This window comes from Hyaena hyaena, unplaced genomic scaffold (assembly GCF_003009895.1).
Source record: "Hyaena hyaena isolate Hyena2069 unplaced genomic scaffold, ASM300989v1 scaffold_2, whole genome shotgun sequence".
Taxonomy (NCBI): Eukaryota; Metazoa; Chordata; class Mammalia; order Carnivora; family Hyaenidae; genus Hyaena; species Hyaena hyaena.
The window spans coordinates 9,552,052-9,568,385 of record NW_024080634.1 but is presented as its reverse complement, the minus strand read 5'-3'; the positions used below and the strand labels follow the sequence as shown (position 1 = coordinate 9,568,385).

General features: G+C 41.5%; 1 protein-coding gene across 1 annotated transcript in view; it reads left to right on the top strand.

The window, feature by feature from the left end:
• Positions 1–367: 367 nt before the first annotated feature.
• The window catches only part of DSCAM (DS cell adhesion molecule), a 627,938-nt gene continuing 611,971 nt past the window's right edge, over positions 368–16,334 (top strand). The window contains exons 1-2 of the mRNA XM_039229776.1: positions 368–425; positions 678–995. Coding sequence (XP_039085707.1) covers positions 368–425; positions 678–995 — 376 coding nt within the window. The remainder of the gene's footprint in view (positions 426–677; positions 996–16,334) is intronic.

Sequence of the window (16,334 nt, the reverse complement as noted above, 5' to 3'; positions counted from 1 at the left end):
TCAGTCTCTGCACTCTAGGTGACAGTGTGAGCGAATCCTGACACTTTTCTCAGGGGTCGTATGTTTTATTTTTTTCTTTATTTTTTTTTTAAATTTTTTTTTTAATGTTTTATTTCTAGGAGAGAGAGAGAGAGAGAGACAGCGTGAGCAGGGGAGGGTCAGAGAGAGAGGGAGTCACAGACTGAAACAGGCTCCAGGCTCTGAGCTGGCAGTCAGCACAGAGCCCGACGCGGGGCTCGAACCCACGAACCGCGAGATCAGGACCTAAGCGAAAGTCGGACGCTTAACCGACTAAGCCACCCAGGCGCCCCAGGGGTCGTATGTTTTAGAGGGGAGACAAACAAAAGAGGAATACAAAACACAGAGCATGACTCGCAGTAGTGGTCATTACTGTGGAGACAGAGCAGGGCACAGGGAACGGGCTGGTAAGTAATCAATTACGGGTGAAGATCCAGGATGTTAACTGTGTGTACACGGTGTGTACACGGTGTGAAGCGAAGCTGATACCTTATTCGTTAGAACCAGCCTCCCTGACCGTAGTTGAGCACTTTTGAATGATTTCATTTTAGTCAAACCTGGCGATTGTTTCTCAAAACAACCTTCTGAGGCCAGGCTGCTTGAAGGCCAAGTTCAGAGAGTGCACCTTCCTGACCAATTGTTGTGTTGTCTTCTTGTAGTTTTCAGTGAGGACCTTCACTCCAGCCTCTACTTTGTCAATGCATCTCTGCAAGAGGTAGTGTTTGCGAGCACCACGGGGACCCTGGTGCCCTGCCCCGCTGCAGGCGTCCCTCCTGTGTCTCTCAGATGGTACCTAGCAACGGGCGAGGAGATCTACGATGTCCCCGGGATCCGCCACGTCCACCCCAACGGCACTCTCCAAATTTTCCCCTTCCCTCCTTCAAGCTTTAGTACCTTAATCCATGATAATACTTATTATTGCACAGCTGAAAATCCTTCAGGGAAAATTAGAAGTCAGGATGTCCACATCAAGGCTGGTGAGTACATTTCCTCTGCTTTGTTCCTTCTGTGCCTGCTTGGGGGGCGGGGCGCGGGGGCGGGCGATGACAAATTGCACACCGCCACCAGCTGAGAACCCATGAACACCCTGTCGTGGGTCCATTCTGGCACTGCTGACAGCTTCTCGGGGGACGTCAGAGCATCCCTTCACTGGCTTTCAAAATGCCTTGTGTCTCTGGAGCTGAGACGTGAAGTCAGTCAGAGCAAGTGCGTAAAGTTCAAGTTGTCCTGCACGTGGATTGGATTCTGACTGACTGATACTCTGACTCGGACTTTCCGTGCCTCAGCGCCACTGTGTTTGCTTCCTGCCCTGTCTCTGCTCTTTCCTCCCCTAGAGGCAGGCAGTGTGGGGGCCCAGGAGGAGAAGGGGAGGGAGGAGGGACCACAGCAGAAGTGGAATACAACTTTGGCATCCAGGTGTGGGGTGACTTGTAATGAAACACAACAGGTCTAATCGTGTATTCCTTGTGAAATTAAAAAAGGATCATTTTAAACTTTTTTGAGTGTGTCACACGTTGCTGGGTTGTTGTCAGTGAATAAATCCTGAATTGACTGTATTCCTTTTACCAACATATGTATATACACATATATATACATATAACATATATAACTTAGCATATATAATATATATGTGTGTATATACACATATGCATATATATACATAAACAGATAACACATATATATGCATGTATATATTTAATATATATACATATACATTTTAAATGTTTATTTTCAAGGGAGGGGAGGGGCAGAGAGAGAGAAGGGATAGAGGACCTGACGTGGGCTCTGCACAGACAGCAGAGAGCCTGATGTGGGCCTCGAACTCACGAACTGCGAGATCACGATATAAGCCGAAGTCAGATGCTTAGCCCACTGAGCCACCCAGGTGGCCCAATTACATTTTTATAAGTCAGCTGAGGAACAGAGTCTGAGATTCCCAGACATGAAAAAGTCATACATACTGGACGTATTGCGTCATTTTACAGATTGAACAAAGCCCCGAAAAACCAACTCACAGCTAGGCTCTAGTTAGCAAACAGCCTTTTAAATTTCTTTTAAGCTTCGCCTTACAAATCCTATGGTAGATGGACACACTATAATGTCCGGACAAGGAGAATGTGACTCTGACTGTTGTCTTATGCCCCAGGTAGCTGGGGGAGCTTGGTTGTAAGTTCTGTAGCAAGATGCTGCTTGAAAACTTCACAACACGAGCAAATTAAGAAGTGTTTCTGAATTCGTGCATATGATCTCTTTGATGTAAGCAATCAGACGTTAAACTACAGTTCATTCTGCTAGCGAGTCATTTTCCCAACTCTATTTTCATCTCTGTGACACGCTCATGAATCCCAGCACCTGAGCGAGAGCGTGCTTAAGAAAGGAAGAAAAAGATGGGCTTTAATCAGCAGTTTATGAAAAGTTGATACCCTGAATAATTAAAATAAATGCAATTTGCAGGGAGACCTCTAAATCTGACAGTCAGGAGGACATAGTGAGTGCCTTTTACTTGGCAGGCTGAAAATGTTCACAGTGTGTCACGGAAGCATATTTACAGTCTACAAAGTGCCGCTTAGAGAAGAACCTGGAACTTCAGACGGCTATGCTTGCGTGTGTGTTAATCTGCGATTTCTGTCTCGGGTGTCCCGTCAGGTCAAGGAGTTAAGTGCTTCCTCCTGTCATTTTCGAAATTTGTCGTGGAATGGATTGCTTTTGGGTGCCACTGAACGTGTTGGGGGGGGTGGAAGTTGCATCATCTTGTTGGTGCCACCTTCTGACTCTGCATACGTACGTTCTTGCCGCTCCCGTGCTCATATTCCTGACATCGACTCGTACTGAGCACACGTGCAGCAGACACGTGATTGCTGCGCCCATGTGACGAGACGGACACTCATGTTGCCCAAATGACATTTATTTTCCCATTTGATTTTACTTCTTGTTGTGAAGACATGATGACTGTAATAGTCGTTCAGATTCTTTTATCGGACGCTTGACAGTCGGTTTCACCATGTTTATGTAGATGCTGGTAAAGAACTGGGTGGCTGCTTGTAAGAGCAGGTGGTGGGTGACCCGTCACGCTACCCAGTGACAGCTATAGTGTAGAGTTGAGCAGAATGGGGGCTGGCCCGTGGGGTGGCATCTCACATCAGGTCTTCCTACGTGCCCCAGTGTCCCTCCAGATCGGGGTTGGGATTTTCATGGAATAATCCATTAGGTAAAATGGCCTCAGAATCTCTCCGTTGGTGGCTCAGGGAATTCTCGTTCTTCATGGTTTTCAGTGACTTTGACTTAGGTCTCGGTGTCCCCACAGTAGGAATTTTTTTACCTCAGTACCCAGGATTCATTGTTTCGCTGCTTCAAAGAATGAAGAAGGGGACACAAAATGAGTGGCAGGCACACGTTTATTAGAAGTTTAGAAAGTAAGGATAGTAGGAAAGCTCTCTTTACAGAGAAGGGTCCTTTGAAAGTGAATGCCTGAGGACTATAGGCAAGGGTCCTTGTTTTAGAAGGTTCTGGTCAGCCCTCCCTTTCCCCTTCCCCCTGCTTCCTTCTCAGGTTCCAAGCTTAATGGCTTGATAGCTCCAAGGGCTGGGTGGTCCATTCCTGATTGGCTCATTTCCATTGTATGAGGGGTGGCCTATGGCCATACTTAGGTCTTTTGTCACATTCCTGAGGGAAACCTGAAGGGGAGTAGGTGGGGTCTCTTACATTCTTAAGAGGAACCTTATGCCTAGGGGAGGGGCAGTTTCTGTGGTCAGACACTCCCAGCATTGTTCCAAAATATGTCTTTCCCCCCAGGGACCTCAGGTCCTAATCCTTCTCTATCTGCCTATTTTATCCTATCTTTTCCTATCCCCATATCACATGAATCAGCAAGGCTGGTCACCTTGCACATCAAAGATCTTCTTCCCTTTTCTGTTCCAAGGACAGGAACACGGCAGCAACCCCCGTGGCCTCGCCCATGACCCCTAGTAAATAGTCAGCACTATGACCTTGGCCAAGTAAAAGAAAAATTCTAGTGATTGTTTCCTCCTTCCTTTATGGCGGTTCATAGCGTCTGATCGCAACCTCTGCTTGTGGCCAACGTGGACTGTCAGGGGTCGAATGCACCCCGTTATCTGAAACAATAAGAAGCAGACAAGACATGTTAGAGCCATAGTTGTCCAGATCCACCATCAGGCTGTGGAGGAAAGCGATCCTCGTGAAGCAGGAGAAAGCAGCTGAGCCCTGTGATGGCTCCCGGGCACTACCTCACGTCCCCAGATGGAGGACACAGAAACCGGGACTCAAACTTGTTTAGCAACTTTATTCATAATTGCCCAAATTGGAAGCAACAAAGAGGTCCTTAAGTATGCAAATGGGTAATACCAAGACTCTGCGTGACTTTAGTCAGGCTCCTTGACCTTGACCTTCTGCCTATCCTTCCCCAGCCCAGCTTTAGTAAGACTCCTACTCGGTCCTCCCCTCCCTTTGACATCCGGCCATTCTGACACCTGATCAAGTTGCTCATTCTTACTTTGATGTGTGAGTCTGTCTTGCCTTCAGCCATGATGTCTCCTCTTGGTAATCTTCTATCCACTGACCCCCTCCCTCTGCCCTTTGGCTAGAAATCCCCACATCTCCTTGCTATACTTGGAGTTGAGAAAAATTTCTCTCCCCTGTTGGAATAGTCACAAGTCCTATTACAACAGCCCTGAATAAAGTCTTCCTTTACGTTTTAACAAGCATCAGAATAATTTTAATTTTTTTCTTTAATAGTAAACAAACTCTGGTAAATCTATATAATGGAATATTATTTAGCACCGTAAAGAAACAAGCTACCAAGTTATGAAAAGACATGGAAGAACCTTAAATGTGTCTCATGAAATGAAAGAAGCCAATCAGAAAAGGTTAAAACTGTAGGATTCCCACTCATATGCATTCTGGAAAGGATGAAACTATAGAGATAATAAAAAGTTCAGTGGTTTCCAGAGGCGCCAGGGGAGGAAAGGAGGGATGAATAAGTGGATAACAGGATGTTTTTAAGGCAGTGAAACCTCTGGATGATACCTTAATGGTGACTACATGGCATTCTTTTTTTTTTTTAAGTTTATTTATTTTGAGAGAGAGAGAGAGAGCGAGAAAGAGCGCTCATGCACGTGTGAGTAGGGGAGGGGCAGAGAGAGAGAGGGAGAGAGGATCCCAAGCAGGTTCCCCATTGTCAGCGCAGAGCCCAATGTGGGGCTCAAACTCATGAACCGTGAGAACATGACCCGAGTAGAATCAAGAGTCGGATGCTTCCCAAATTGAGCCACCCAGGTGCCCCCTACATGACATTCTTCAGCACAGAAGGAATCTTCATGTAAACTATGAGCTTTAATTAATAAGAATGTATAAATACTGATTCACAAATTGTAACAAACATATAACATGAATGCAACTTGCTAATAATGAGACTGCAGGGGTGGGTGAAGAGAGTGTATGGGAACACTGTGTACTTTCTGTAAACCTAAAAATGGCTCTAAAAAATAAAATCTACCCAAAAGAAGTGAAAAAACATTTCAGGTAAAAACGGCTCTAGAAAATAAAATCTATTCCAAAAGAAGTGAAAAAATATTTCAGGTAGCATCATATACAAATGGAGTCCCCAAAGGAACAGATGGGAAAACAAACAAACAAAATCAATGAAGAGTTGAAATACTGACTAAAAATTTTCAAATTTGACAAAAACTATACACTCAGAGATCCAAGGAGCTCGGCAAACCCCAAGCACACGGTACACGAAGAAGATTCCCCCGAGGCCCATTGGAATCCGATTCCTCAGGACCAGTCTCCAGACAAAATGTTAGAAATGGCCAGAGGAGAAAGACACGTTACACAGGGAAGAACGAAAATAAACACAATGGCTGATTTCCCTTCAGAATCAACGTGAGGAAACAGAGAAGCAACATCTTTAAAGTACTGAAAGGAAATGTCACTTGTAAATCTAGAAGTCTGTATCCAGTAGAAGTATTTGTCAAAAATAAAGGTGAAGGAAAGGCTTTTTTGGACACATCGAAGCTGAAAGAGTTGATCAGCGCCTGACCTGTGCTTGTAGAAATCAAGAAAGTTCTACAATCGGAAGACAAACGGCTCCTAATGGAGTCTTAGATCTACTCAAAGAGAAGAAGGACCATGGTAACTACATGGGTAAAGAAATTACATTTTTCTAGGATTCGAGTATAATTGACATATAATATCCTGTTAATTTCAGTGATTTGATACTTTTATACATTAAAAAACAATCTCCCTGGTAAGTCTAGTTACCATCATCGTCATACAACGTTATTGCAATATTACTGACTGTTCCCTGTGTGCTGAATTATATTCCCATGACTTATTCATTTTATAACTGGAAGTCTGTACCTCTTAATCCCCTTCACCTGGTTCACCTTCACCTCCCTGCTCTGGTAACCAACAGTTTGCTTTCTGTATCCATAAGTCTATTTCTGTTTCGTTTTGTTTGTTCTTTTGTTCTGTTTTTTAGATTCCACAGGTAAGTAAACTGCTGTGGTGTCTGTCTTTCTCTGACATATTTCATTTAGCATAATACACTCTAGATCTGTCTGTGTTGTCTGAAGTGGCAAGATTTCATTTTTCTTATGTCTGAGTAATGTTCTATTTCGTACACACACATTCACACCGCCCCCCCTCCCCCCGCCCCCGTATATTCTTTATCCCGATATCTATGGACACATAGGTTGCTTCCGTATCTTGGCTATTGTAAGTAGCACTGAAGGGAACATGGGGGTGCATATATCTCTCTGAATTGGCATTTTTGTTTTTGTTTCAGATAAATATCCTCAAGTAGAAGTATTGGATTGTATGGTGGTTCTGTTTTAAACTTTTTGAGCACCATATGGTTTTCCCTGGTGGCTACGCCACTTTATATTCCCACCAACGGAACACGAGGGTTCCCTTTTCTCTACATCAATGCCAACAGTTAATATTTCTTGTCTGTTTTATAGTAGAAAATCTGAGCAGTGTGAGGTGATACCTCATTTCCTTGGTGATTAATGATGTTGAGCATCTTTTCATATACCTGTCGGTCATCTGCATGTCTTTGGAAAAATGCCTGCCCAATCTTTAATCAGATTATTTTTTTGTGTGTTTGTTGGTGTTTGATATTATGTGCTGTGAGTTCTTTATATACTTTGGATATTAACCCTTATCAGATGTTTGACCTGCAAACACCTTTTCCCGTTCAGTGGGTTGCCTTTTCATTTTTGTTAATGGTTTCTTTCACCGTGCAGTAGCTTTTTAGTTTGATGTGGTCTCATTTGTTTATTTTAGGTTTTCTTGTCCTTATATGAGGAGACTGGCCCAAAAAAAATCTTGCTAAGACAAATGTCAGAGAGCTTACTGCCTATGGTTTTTCTTTTTTTCTAGGAGTGTTGTTATGTTTTCTTCTAGGAGTTTAATGGCTTCAGGTCTTACATTCAAGTCCTTCATTCATTTTGAGTTGATTTTGGTATGTTGATACGGTGTAAGAAAAGTGGTCCAGTTTTACTCTTTTGCGTGTGGCTTTCCAGTTTTCCCAGCACCATTTATTCAAGAGATTTCCTTTTCCCCTTTGTATATTTTTGTCTCCTTTGTGATAGATTAATTGACCATAAATGCATGGGTTTCTTTCTGGGCTCTCTGTTCTATTCTATTGATCTATGTGTCTGTTTTTGTGTCAGTACCATACTTTTTGGATTACTGTAGCTTTGTAGTATAGTTTGAAATCAGGGAGCATGATACCTCTGGCTTTGTTCTTTCTCAAGATTGTTTTGGTCTTTTATGGTTCATAAGAATTTTAGGATTCTAAATTAGCATTTAGAAAAATGCCATTGGAAATCTGTAGAAGGCTTTAAATCATATTTCTTTTGGTATTTAAAATGCCACTGGAAATCAATAGATTGCTTTAAATAATAATATTTTGGTATTTACAATCTTTTAAAAGACACTTGGCTATTTAAACAAAAATAATAATAATGACTTGTGGAGTTTGTAACATATATCTAAATAAAATGTATGACAATTAATAGCATTAAGGCCTGGAGTAAAAATGTGGAAGTTTAATATTGTAAGGTTCTTTCCTTATATGTGAAGTTACATAATATTGCCTGAATATAGATTGTGATAAGTTACAGATGCATATATAAAATGTACAGCAACCACTAAAATAGCAGAACAGAGAATCATGGCTAATAAGCTAATAAAGGAGAAGAAAATGGAATCATTCAAAAAAATCTCAATTCTAAACAAATAATTAAATAATAGGAAAAAGGAACAAAATAATAGATGGTGATCTAGAAATAAAATAAGATGATGAATTTAAACCTAACCATACCAATATTCACATTAAATATAAATGTTCCAATTATCTGAATTTTTAGGCAGCAATTGCTAGATTAGATTTGAATACTGCTTAAAAGAAGTATACATTATTTTTAAAAAAATAAAAAATATTTATTTATTTTGGTAGAGGGAAAGTGAAAGGGAGTGTGCACATGAGTGGGGGAGGGTCAGAGAGAGAGGGGAAAAGAGAATCTCAAGCAAGCTCTGCACTGTTAGCATGGGATTTGATCCCATTAACTGTGAGATCATGACCTGAGTGTAAATCAACAGTCAGATGCTTAACTGAATGAGCCACCCTGACATCCTGAAGTGTACTTTAAATATAAAGATGCAGATATGTTAAAGGTAACAGGTTGGGAAAATATCATCAAATCAAATAAATTTAATCAAAACTTCAAAAGAAATCTAGAGTAAGTACATTAATATCAAAGTGTATTTCATAGCAAAGAATATTACCAGGGCTAAAATTCATTTCATAATATAAAAAAGTCATTTAATTCAGAAGATATTGACTGTAACAAAAAACAACAGTAAAACTTCAAGGAGAAACAGACAAATCAAAATTTATCACTGGAGATTTCAATATCCCTTTTTATGTCTGTTATACCAACACTTCAAAATACACGAAGTAAAATCCAGTCATAGCCAAATAATGGAAAGAGCCCAAATGTCCATCAACTGATGAATGGATAAAGAAGATGTGGTATATATATATACATACATATGCACACACACCATAAGCAAACCATAAGAAACTCTTAAATACAGAGAACAAACAGGGTTGCTGGAGGGGAGGTGGGTGGGGGGATGGGCTAGATAGGGGATGGGCATCAAGGAAAGCACTTGTCAGGATGAGCACCGGGTGTCCTATGTAAGTGATGAATCACTGGATTCTACTCCTGAAGCCAAGACTACACTGTATGTTAACTAATTTCAATTTAAATAACAAAAAACAACAGTAAAACCTCAAGGAGAGACAAATCAAAATTTATCATTAGAGATTTCAATATCCCTTTTTTATTAATTAGCAATAGACAGAATCTGCAAGGACAGAAGATATTTGAACAACACTATTAAATATTTGACCACATCGACATTTAAATAGGAAACATTGAATCCAACGATAGCACAACACATATACTTTTTAATCACACAGAAACTTACCAATATAAACCATATTATGGGGAATGAAGCAAATCTGAGGTGAATTTTAAATTTTTTTAATGTTTGTTTACTTTTGAGAGAGAGAACATGTGCATGAGTGGGGGAGGAGCAGTGAGCAAGGGGGCCAGAGGGTCCGAAGTGGGCTCTAACAGCAGACAGCCTGATGTGGGACTCAAACCCATGACCACAAGATGACAACCTGAGCTGAAGTCAGATACTTAACCAACTGAGCCACCCAGGCACCCCTCAGATGAAATTTTAAAAAATAAATTTCTATAAAATATGTTCTTTGACTGCAATGCAGTTAAGTTAGCAATCACTAACTCCAGGAAATCCCCAAATATTAGGATAGTAAATAACACACTTCTAAATAGTCTGTGTAAAAGAAAAAGCAGAAGGAAAATTAGAAGGTATTCTTTTAAAGTTCATTTTTGAGAGAGACAGAGAGACTGTGTGCGTGGGGGAAGGGCAGAGAGAGTCTTGAGAGAGAATCCCTAGATTCTTTTTTTTTTTTTTTTACAAATAGTTTATTGTCAAATTAGTTTCCACATAACACCCAGTGCTCATCCCCACAAGTGCCCTCCTCCTTCCCATCCCCCCCTCCCCCCCACATCCATCAGTCCTCAGTTTTTGTCAGCATTCAAGAGTCTCTCATGGTTTGCCTCTCTCCCTTTCCCCCACCATTTCCCCCTTCTTCTCCTGGTTGGTCCTCTGTTAAGTTCCTCCTAATCCTCCTATACGTGCAAACATATGATATTTGTCCTTCTCTGCCTGACTTATTTCGCTCAGTATAACACCCTCAAGGTCCATCCTTGTTGCTACACAGGCCAGATTTCATTGTTTCTCATTGCCATGTAGTATTCCATGGTATAGATAAACCAAATGGATCTTCTTGATCCATTCATCTGTTGATGGACACTTAGGCTCTTTCCATGTTTTAGCTATTGTTGAGAGTGCTGCTATGAACATTGGGGTACATGTGCCCCTGTGCATCAGCACTCCTGTGTCCCTTGGGTAAATTCCTAGCAGTGCTATTGCTGGGTCCTAGGGGAGTTCTATTGTTAGTTTCCTGAGGAACCTCCACACTGTTTTCCAGAGGGGCTGTACCAGTTTACATTCCCACCAACAGTGCAGGAGGGTGCCCGTTTCTCCACATCCTCGCCAGCATCTAGAGTTCTCTGATTTGCTCATTTTAGCCACTCTGACTGGCGTGAGGTGGTATCTCAGTGTGGTTTTGATTTGTACTTCCCTGATGAGGAGCGATGCTGAGCATCGTTTCATGTGTCTGTTGGCCATCTGGATGTCCTCTTTGGAGAAGTGTCTGTTCATATCTTCTGCCCATTTCTTCACTGGGTTGTTTGTTTTTCGGGCGTGTAGTTTGGTGAGTTCCTTATAGATTCTTGATATTAACCCTTTATCTGATATGTCATTTGCAACTATCTTTTCCCATTCCGTTGGTTGCCTATTAATTTTCTGGGTTGTTTCCTTGGCTGTGCAGAAGCTTTTAATCTTGATGAGGTCCCAACAGTTTATTTTTGCTCTTGATTCCCTTGCTTTTGGGGATGTGTCAAGTAAGAAGTTGCTGCGGTGGAGGTCAAGTAGGTTGTTTCCTGCTTTCTCCTCTAGGGTGTTGATAGTTTCCTGTCTCACGTTCAGGTCCTTTATCCATGTTGAGTTTATTTTTGTGCATGGTGTGAGAAAATGATCTAGTTTCATTCTTCTGCATGTTGCTGTCCAGTTCTCCCAACACCATCTGTTAAAAAGGCTGTCTTTTTTCCATTGGATATTCTTTCCTGCTTTGTCAAAGATTAGTTGGCTGTACACTTTTGGGTCCACTTCTGAGTTCTCGATTCTGTCCCATTGGTCTATGTGTCTGTTTTTGTGCCAACACCATACTGTCTTGATGATGACAGCTTTGTAGTAGAGGCTAAAGTCTGGGATGGTGATCCCTCCCGTTTTGGTTTTATTTTTCAGGATTACTTTGGCTATTCAGGGTCTTTTGTGGTTCCATACAAATTTTTGGATAGTTTGTTCTAGTTTTGAGAAGTATGCTGGTGCAATTTTGATGGGAATTGCATTGAATGTGTAGAGTGCTTTAGGTAGTAATGACATCTTAACTATATTTATTCTTCCTATCCATGAGCATGGAATGTTTTTCCATTTCTTTGTGTCTTCTTCTATTTCCTTCATAAGTTTTCTATAGTTTTCATCATACAGATCTCTTGTATCCTTGGTTAGGTTTATTCCGAGGTATTTTATGGCTTGTTGTGCAATTGTGAATGGGATCAGTTTCTTGATTTCTCTTTCTCTTGCTTCATTGTTGGTGTATAAAAATGCAACCGATTTCTGTACGTTGATTTTGTACCCTGCAACTTGGCTGAATTCTTGGATCAGTTCTAGTAGGCTTCTGGTGGAGTCTGTCGGGTTTTCGATGTAGAGTATCATGTCATCTGCGAAGAGTGAAAGTTTGACTTCCTCTTTGCCAATTCTGATGCCTTTGATTTCCTTTTGGTGTCTGATGGCTGATGCTAGGACTTCCAGCACTATGTTAAACAGCAGTGGTGAGAGTGGACATCCCTGTCGTGTTCCTGATCTCAGGGGGAAAGCTCTCAGTTTTTCCCCGTTGAGGATGATGTTAGCTGAAGGCTTCTCATAGATGGCTTTGATGATGTTTAAGTAGGTTCCTTCTATCCCAACTTTCTCTAGAGTCTTTATTAAGAAGGGATGCTGTATTTTGTCAAATGCTTTTTCTGCATCTATTGACAGGATCATATGGTTTTTATCATTTCTTTTATTGATATGATGTATCACATTGATTGATTTGCGAATGTTGAACCAGCCCTGTAACCCAGGAATGAATCCCACTTGATCTTGGTGGATGATTCTTTTGATATGCTGCTGGATTCGATTTGCAAGGATCTTGTTGAGAATTTTTGCATCCGTATTCATCAAGGATATTGGCCTGTAGTTCTCTTTTTTTGCTGGATCTCTGTCTGGCTTGGGAATCAGAGTGATGCTGGCTTCATAAAATGAGTCCGGGAGTTTTCCTTCGATTTCTATTTTTTGGAATAGCTTGAGAAGAATTGGGATTAATTCTGTTTTAAATGTCTGGTAGAATTCCCCAGGGAAGCCATCAGGTCCAGGGCTCTTATTTGTTGGGAAATTTTTGATCACTGATTCAATTTCTTCACTCGTTATGGGTCTGTTCAGGTTTTCTATTTCTTCCCGTGTGAATTTTGGTAGTGAGTGTGTGTTTAGGAATTTGTCCATTTCTTCTAAGTTGTCCAATTTGTTGGCATATAATTTTTCATAGTATTCCCTGATAATTGCTTGTATTTCTGAGGGGTTGGTTGTAACAAGTCCATTTTCATTCATAATTTTGTCTATTTGGGTGCTCTCTCTTTTCTTTTGGATAAGTCTGGCTAGAGGTTTGTCAATTTTGTTTACTTTTTCAAAAAACCAACTCTTGGTTTCATTGATCTGTTCAATTGTTTCTTTGGTCTCTATGTTGTTTATTTCTGCTCTAATTTTTACTATTTCTCTTCTTCTACTGGGTTTAGGGCGAGAGAATCCCTAGATTCTTGAGAGAGAATTGCAAGCTGGCTCTGAGCCGCCAGCACAGAGCCCGATGTGGGTGGGGCTCAAACTCATAAAACCATGAGATCATGACCTGAGCCAAAACCAAGAGTCAGATGCCTAACCGACTGAGCCACTGAGGTGCCCCAGAAGGTAGTTTGAATGGAATGAAAATGAAAGCACAATATCTAAGAAAGAAACAGTGCTTGCAGGGGCATTTATTGCTTAAAAAACCTCAATTAGAAATTAAAGATTGTCTCAAATACTGATCTTGGCTTCCACCTTAAAACTAGAAAAGAAGAGCAAATGAAAACTAATACAATCAGAAAGGAAATAACATAAATCAGAGTCAAAATCACTAAATTATAAAACATAGCAAATCCAGGAAACCAAAACTTTTACATGGATGTTCATAGCAGCTTTATCTATAACAGCCAAAAAATGGGTCAAAGCCCATCAATAGATGAATGAGTCAACAAATTGTGGTGTAACCATAAAATTGGATGAAATGGAATGGACTACAGAGTTCCCCTCTTACCCATGGAGGATGTGTTCCATGATGCTCAGTGGATGCCTAAAGCCATGGATAGTAATGAAGTCTATATATACTATATATTTTCCTATACACACATTTCTATGATAAAATTTAACTTATAAATTATGCATCATCAGAGATTAACAACAACGGTGATGAAATACAATGGTTAAAACAATGTGCCATAATAAAAATTATGTGACTATGGCCTCTGTCTCAGAATAACTTATTATACTGCCCTCACCTGTCTTGTGATGGTATGAGATGCCTGCGTGGAGGTGAAGTGTGGCGAGTGATGTACACATAGTGATGTAGTGTGAGGCTACTGTTGACCTTCTGATGATTATGTCAGAAGGAGGATCATGTATTTCCAGACCTTGGTTGACTGATGGTAACTGAAACCATGAAGAAAAGGAAAACCACATATGAGGGGTGGAGTACTCTATTGATAAACAGCAGCAGAGAAGAATCTCAAAATATCTACTGAGTGAAAGAAGCCAGATAAAAATGTATGCACTGTATGACTCCATTTATATAAAACTCTAAAATGTGTAATGAATACTAATTAATACTAGTAGATTAATACTAATCTAGAATTATGGAAAGCACATCAGCGGTAGCCTGTGAAAGGGGGTGGGGGAGAGAGTTTGCAAAGGAGAACAGGTGAACTTTTCAGGTGGTGGGTCTCTTCCGTATCTTGATTGTGGTGGTGACCTCATAGGTGTATACATATGTCAAAACTTCTCAGTAAACATGTTGTTTTAATGTGTGCCAACTTTATGTTGATAAGGTTGTCCTAAGAAAAAGCAAGTCATAATACGTGGCTGATCTATTTACCTGAGAAAGTTGTCTTGATGTTAATAGAATGACAGTAGATAATAGGAACTGCACTTTTGGTGGGGATCTGTGTGCCTCTGTGCCCAGCCCACAGTAAGCCTCTAACTGTCTCTTGCATCCACGTCATGCAAAATAGTCTTAAACCTCTGGTGACAGGTGATTGTCCTGAGGGACAGCAGCCGACCAGTCTGGTTCACTGGTTTCTCTGCTTTCCGATTTGGAAATGGAAGTCCTGGGAGAGAGTCCATCTATCCTCAGGATCCTTGGGAACAGTGGGTTGGTACTTTCCATCCTCCATGTGATCCAGAAAGCCAGAGGAAGACTGTCTGTGGAAAAGGAGAATTGTGAAGCCAGAATCAAAGAGAAAGAGGCTGTGGTACCCTTCCCAGGGTCCACCTGCAGCTTCCAAAGAAGTCATGTCTTCAAAGATGTCTTCTCTTTCAGCTGAAGGTAGTTCAGATCAGCTTCTCTTGGCAGCATTCAGGGAGACCCAGTGAATTAAAATGGTTGTGTCCTAGACATACTGCCAAGGGCTTTAAGACACTCTCTGTTTTATTTTTTTTTTAAATTTTCAAAAAATGTTTTGTTTATTTTTGAGAGAATAAGCACAAGTGGGAGCGGGAGAGGGACAGAGAGAGAGAGGGGAACAGAAGATCCAGAGCAGGCTCTGCACTGACAGCAGCGAGCCCAGTGAAGGGCTCAAACTCACAAACTGTGAGATCGTGACCTGAGCCGGTGTTGGACACTTCACCAACTGAGCCACTCAAGTGCCCTGACATTCTCTATTTTAATCTGCACAACCAGGCAAGGTAGATATTATTCCATCTTCAGATGAAGGAAAGGAGGTCTCTTGTTGGTTGTGCATAGGAATCGTGGTTGGGAAGTTGGTTTAGCTAAGCGGTACTGGGCCAGTCCTCACAGTTTCTGGAATGGTCCCTGCTCATATCACCTTCACTCTTCTCTCTCTTTCCTCTCCACGTCTGCATCCTCTCGCCCTTCAGGGCCAGCTCTAGTGCCTTCTTCCCCACCAGCTACTCGGAATTTCCGCGGTTCCATCATTCCCTAGATTCTCATTACCTATTGTGACTCTCACCTGTGCCCTTGTCTCTGATTGTCTTCTTCTTGTTGTTATGCCATCTGGACTTTCTTTCTTCAGCTGATCAGTCCAAAGATGTTAGGATCTCTGTAGTCCCTGAGATAGTGCTTGATGTGAGGGTATGTTCAAGATGTAATTGATTGTTTGAGTCACATCTCTTAATTTATTAAGTAATCAGCTACAAAATATAATAGAACAAAAAACAATTTCTACAAAACTAGAGTGACTTGAGGTCACATTGTGCCTCAGATTACCATTTCCCAAACAGGAAAGACAGACATCAACTCTCTTCCTGGCCCTAAGTCTTTTCATGTTCCAGGGAAACCCAACACGTGGGCATTTGTTTACGGTTTATCACTTTGGATGGAGAAATCAAAGGGACAGGAACAATCTGACTCCAACCCATCAGGAGACGAAGGCCATCCAGACCCACCTTCTTCCCGCAGTGCCCAGTTCTTCACTCTCCCCTCGCTCACCTCCACCCCATCATCCCCCATCGTCTGATTGCTGCCTGGATAGAGTCTGATCAGGACCGACCTCATGGCATGAAAACGGTGCAGTCACATAGGGCCCAGTGCTGAGAAGGTGCCAGAGCTCAGGCTTCAAGTCCTCTCATTGCCATGTTGAAACCTTAATGCTTTCATCTTTCTATTTGTGTTGTGTAAGTGTGATAGGGGTCTGGAATGTGCTCTGAGAGCTTGGTGCCTCGGCTCTTACAGGGTCCTGCCTCATGTCTCCTTCCCCAGAAGGCCG